Here is a 6,000-nt window from a genome sequence, read left to right on the forward strand (position 1 = left end):
ACAAACACCATAAAAAATTTGAGGATATAGCAAAATTTGAGGATACTGTTGCAGGGAGAATTCACATCAAGTTTAACTACATTATTTAATTCGAATGGAATCCAAAAGCAGCATAAATATGAAGGGTAAAAAACTAATAGGAAAAGTCACATTTCAGCAACAATTAATAGCAGAAATCAGGGCTTTGTAGGAGGGACCAAAACAATTTCAGCAAAAAGATACCAGAAACTATAATGACTAGCATATATACATACATGTGAAAATCTATTTATAATCACATTTACAATGACTAACATATTTACAATAAATTACATACACGTAGGTGTCCAAGTGTCCATATCATGGTCACTAGATTTTGGTGCGGAGTTCAGAGATCTCTATGGGTTTGAGTTAAAGAGTTCAATGTACACACTCTAAACTCCGATAAATTTCAACGCTGTTATCTATCGGCGACTCATTATCAAGCTCAGCACGCACAAATTCTTCACATCCACAAAAGCACAAATTCTTGTACTTCCAAAAACATTCGCAACCCAATATAAAACTACAGAAAAACTTTAATCATACATGAACCATAAACACAAAAATAATTCCGTGACCAAAAACCTCTCAAAAACCGAGCTTGGAAGCATAAACACAAATAGCAACTAAATTGAATCGCTTGATAACAACTTCCAAAGAACAAAATCATCACCAAGATTCAGTTTAATTAGTTTTCTCACCATATCGAAACTAAATGCAGTTTATATAATAAGACAATCATCTTGTAAGACCATTTTACAACCAATATAACTTTAGTCCTAAAAAAAATTCTTGTATTTCCAAAAACATCCGCAAGTCCACCAATGTGTTATTTAGTTCCTCCCGTAGAACTAAAGAGGTGTTTTCTAGAGACCTAAAATACATGGAATCTCTACTTAGTAATAAAAACAGAGAACATCACATACGCAACAGAAGCCGAACAGAAATCCCACATTTCACAACCAAATCATCATATCAGTTCGAAACATTAAATTCTAAGAACTAAAAATAATAATAATAACAGTACCTTAAACTGAATCCTCAGGTGAGAACCTCCTGCTTTGCAACCTGAAACAAACCATAGAAATTAAAACCCACGAATCCACAATTGGATAAAAACAATTTTCCAAGAAAAACAAAACCAAGATTGGTATACAAAAGAGCATTAGATCTATAACCTGGAAAAAAAAAAGAAAAGAAAAAAGAAAAAAAAAGCCACACAAAAAACCCCAAAAAAAAAAAAAAAAAAAACAACCGACCTTAAGACAGAGAACAAACAGGCATAAAGAGAGATGAATGTGCAAAATGAGAGAAAAGAAAACAAATAAGGGAAATTAATATCTCTGATGATTCCCCCAAAATCTGACCTAACACACTAAAAAATTCGAAAATAATCCACAACAAAAAGGCAGAAACGATGACAATCTAAGCTGATAGTAAAAAAAAAATTTTAAAAAGCACTTATCTTTCGAAATCCAGGCATGCAGCAGTAGATCCGGACGACCCGTATGGTTTTCTCTGACCATCCCCACTCTCCCACTTCTGAAATCCATCACTCATACCTCTCCCCTTCGCTCTCTTTCCATCGTCATCTCTCTCTCTCTCTCTCTCTCTCTCTCTCTCTCCCTCTCTCTTTCTTCCGTTCTCTGTCAGAGTCTCCATCCCCCCGAAACCCTCATTGAAGGACAGCAAATGAAACCGTACACACCAACTCCCGAATTTAGTCAAAACCAAGAAGACAAAACCCACTTTCCCACTTTTGAAATCCATCACCCATACCTCTCCCCTGCGCTCTCTTCCCATCGGCATCTCTCTCTCTCTCTCTCTCTCTCTCTTTCTGTTTCTTCCGCTCTCTATCAGAGTTTCCATCCCCCGAAACTCTCATTGAAGGACATCAAATGAAACTCTACACGCCAACCCCTAAATTTACTCAAAACCGAGAGGACAAAATTGCCCTTCCAACCTAGCCCACATATAATGGGTTTCTTGCAAATAAGGTGAAATGAAGGAGTAATTTGTCCTAAATCCTCCGGACAAAATTACCCTTCTGAGTTCAAATAAATACCCTTCAAACCCAGCCCAAATCTCATGGTTTTTATTGTAAATAAGATGAAATCAAGAGGCAAACAATTGACTGTAGCGGAATGAACAGTCAATTGCTCCTCAATTTTAGAATAGATAATTTGGGATCTCAGGATATAAAATAAGCTTGTGGTCCCTGTGTGCTTGTCCGAGTGCATTTGTTTGACTGTTGGGTTAAAAGGGTTTAGTGAGGTTGGTGAGGTACGGTTCTATGTGTGGTTGCATGCAGCCTTTTGAAAGGCTCTCATTTTCATGTGAAGTAGAGACAAAGCAACACTCTTAAAAACAGAGCCACTACACTATAAAGAACAATTATAACAATCACATATGGATAAACTATAATTAGGCCTTTTTAAATTATGTTGTATATATGTTAGCGAAAGCACACTAATCCATTTCTAATTTGTAACTTTTATGCTACATTTGATTGTGTGCTTTTCTAGATGATGTTGATATCTTCACTTTGAAGGTAGTGCATGGTGGTGAACTTATACACTTAGATAAAGACGGTCTCAAGTGGGAATATAGATGTGGTACATACATATTAACTTTTGTCTGGGGGACTAAAGACGGTCTCAAGTGGGAATATAGATGTGGTACATACATATTAACTTTTGTCTGGGGGACTACATGTCAATGGTAGAAATGAAGTGGTTAGCTAAGAAGCGGGAGAGAGTGGATTCTGCTCATTTTATGCAGTAAATTTCAAGACGAAAAAATTGGTTGAGTTATTAGAGGATGCCAAAAGTGCTACAAGTTGTATATTCCTATACACCTAGCAAGCAGAAGATCATAGAGCTTTATGTGAAGTCTCAGCCACGAGAAGCTGCAAAAGAAGATAACATTGTTGATGAAGAAGAAAATGATTATCTTTAGGACTTAAAAATTCAAGTAAATAATGAGGAGGATGGTGCAGAAGCAAATGAAGGTGAATCTGAAAATATGAGTAACAAAGCTAAAGGAGAGCAAGGGAAAGACAAGAAAAATGGCCCTAAATCTCCTAAGGGCAAGGGAAAACAAGTAAATGATTATGGTGATGTTGAAGACAACGACAGTGATGAAGATTATGAAGAGGTTTTTAAAGACTCAATGTATGAACAAAATGAGAAAGATGACATAACACTTAAAGACGAGAAAGATGAAGAGGTTTTTGAAGGTTACGTGGACCATGTTGAAGGTGACAATGCAGAAAACTTAGAAATACATAAGGAGTTCGATGGAGAAGGCCCTATTGATCCAAGAATCAGTACCTCATCAAATTCAAGTGAGAGTGAAGCAAACATTGTGGGTGTGAAAAGAACAAGGCCCTACCCAAGTGGAGAGACTTTGTACCTGATGTGGAAATGAAAAACCCATAGTTTGAAATGGGTTTAAGATTTCAAAGTGCTAAGGTTTTTAGAGAAGTAGCAAGAAGGCATTCTGTTCTTATTGGTAGACAGTTTCGATTCAAGCAAAATGATAAGACAAGGGTCAAGATCATATGTGTTATTGGGTGTCCCTTTCTCATTCTTGCTGCTAATGTAAATAAGTTTACATATTTACAAGTGAAAACATTTGTGGACAAGTATACTTGTGGGATGGGCAACCAAAACATCCATGCCAATGCTCCATACTTGGCTAAGTGGTTTCAATCAAAGCTCACAACTGCCCAATGGGATGTAGGTCAATTTTAGGAGAATGCAATAACTAAGTCAGAGTGCTATGACAGTTGGAAGTGGTTTTTGGAGATTTTGAGAGAAGATTTGAAGATAGAGAACAGTCATAGCTACGTTTTTATGATGGACAAGCAAAAAGGGTTAATTGATGTTGTAGATCAATTATTTCCAAATGCAGAACATAGGCATTGCCTTAAGAACTTATATGCAAATTTCAACAAGGATCATAAGGGTTTGACATTAAAGCTACAAATGGAATCCATAGCAAGAGCTACTACACTACCCTGGTTTGACGAGATGAAGAGGATGCTTAACTTACATGAACCTTCACATACATGGCCATCTAAGAGGAATCCAAGTCAATGGGCTAGATCACACTTCAGGGCGGAGTTTAAGTGTGACATCCTGCTAAATGACCTATCAAAAGCATTCAACAGGTCCATTTTGAATGCTAGAGACAAACTTGTGTTAACGATGTTGGAAAGAGTCAAAATGTACATCATGTTATTAATGGCATCAAGGAGAGAATCTATAGAAAAGTGGCATGATCAATTGGGTCCAAGAGCGACCAAAGTTTCGGAAGAAAACAAAAGAAAGGGGCAGTGGTGCATTTCAAAGCATGCAGGGCAAAATAAGTTTCAAGTCCGGCAAGAACATAGAAGGGTGTTTGTGGTTAACTTGAATGCCCACACTTGTGGTTGTAGATCATGGGATATTTCTGTGATTCCTTGCCAATATGCTTGTTCTGCAGTTAGTAGATTCCATGGCAATCCTACAGACTATGTTGATGATTACTCAAAAAAATAAGCTTACATGAGAACCTATAGGCACATAGTTGAGCCGATGCCTAGCCAAGACCAGTGGCAAAGAACTGGGGACCCTCCTCTAATGACTCCCATTTACCATAAGCAACTTGGGAGACCAAAGAAAAATAGAAAGAAGGGACCTGATAAAAAACCAAATCCAAATCTCCACAAACTCCAAAGATACCACACCAATTTATCATGTGGAAATTGTGGGCAAGAGGGGCATACAAGAGTCAACTGCAAGGTTAGTACATCTTAATTCATTGAGTTAATTATGAACTAAATTGATTCAACCTTAAACTAACTTTATAGTTTGTTACAGGAGCCAGTGGATCCTATTAAACAAGCAAAATACTTGATGAGGGAGGAAGCTAAAAAGCTTGCAAAACAAATTGGAAGAGCAAGCCTTAATGAAGAAACTTCCAGTGGCAATGTTTTAGAGTCATTTTTTGTGTTTTAGCATCTCTCATTATGTTTGGGAAGTTGTAATTGTCAACCTTTGTTTTAGGTGATGAGAAACTCTCTTATTCTAAGGCCAAGAACTGCAACTTCTACATCAAAGTGATCTGCTACATCCAAGGGAACTTTTACATCAAAGGTAAATATATTGTGAACTGTTTTGAGGGTTTTAGTATGTCTTTTTTCATTTCATTTTCGATAAAGTTGGCTAAGGATTATTTTGTGACTTTGTAGGCTACTAAGAGTAGCCAATGCCAATCCCAGCCAATACAAAACTCCTCCCAAATTGTTGAAATTCTACAAGGCCAGTGCAATGCATCAAGTTGTGGCTAAGGAGAACAATCAAAGTGGTCAAACTAATCTAAATCAAGTTGCTGATGAACAACAAACAAAAAAGAGGTTAAAATCTCCTGTTAAGAGGAATAAGGCACCTACGTGGCTGCAGAAGCAGAGAGCCACAATGCAGCCTTGGCATTATTGAACAGATCATGGAGTCTTGGTGAAAAGAACAAGTCGATTTTTTTTTTTTTGAGGAATTATGCTTTGGATGTTGGAAACCAAGCCAAGACTTGATTTAAGTATGAAATCTTTGTTTTGGAACATTTTAGACTCTTTTGTTTAGGATTTAGTTAGTTGGTATTAACATTTCTACTGAACTGTTGTACGAATTGATATTTTTGGATGGTATCAAAATTTAAGCCTATTTTATTTTTCAAATTTTCAGCGTAATTTGAGTATGTATACATGTTAGAATGAGTTCTAGTGATGATTTGGACCAGTTGGGACGTCTCATATGCCCTACATTGTGTTTGAGGTGGATTGGAAGCTCAAACTATGGACAAAAAGCCAAAAAGATTGTTGTTGTGCAATTAATTAAAAAAAATTAAAAAGACAAGTTTACCAAACAAAAAATTCACGTCGGTATTTTTAAAATCCACGTCAACATTTTTAGAATCCATGTCAGCATTTTTTAATCC

General features: G+C 36.6%; 1 protein-coding gene across 1 annotated transcript; it reads left to right on the top strand.

Annotated features, from left to right (window-relative positions):
- Positions 1-3,045: 3,045 nt before the first annotated feature.
- LOC137732861 (uncharacterized) lies at positions 3,046-4,649 on the top strand. Its single transcript, XM_088687207.1, has 2 exons — positions 3,046-3,387; positions 3,777-4,649. The coding sequence occupies exons 1-2, from the start codon at positions 3,046-3,048 to the stop codon at positions 4,563-4,565; spliced, it is 1,131 nt and encodes a 376-aa protein (XP_088543333.1). The 3' UTR covers positions 4,566-4,649.
- Positions 4,650-6,000: the final 1,351 nt, after the last annotated feature.

The sequence above is a fragment of the Pyrus communis genome, chromosome 16, assembly GCF_041283825.1.
Source record: "Pyrus communis isolate YQ-2024b chromosome 16, ASM4128382v1, whole genome shotgun sequence".
Lineage (NCBI taxonomy): Eukaryota > Viridiplantae > Streptophyta > Magnoliopsida > Rosales > Rosaceae > Pyrus > Pyrus communis.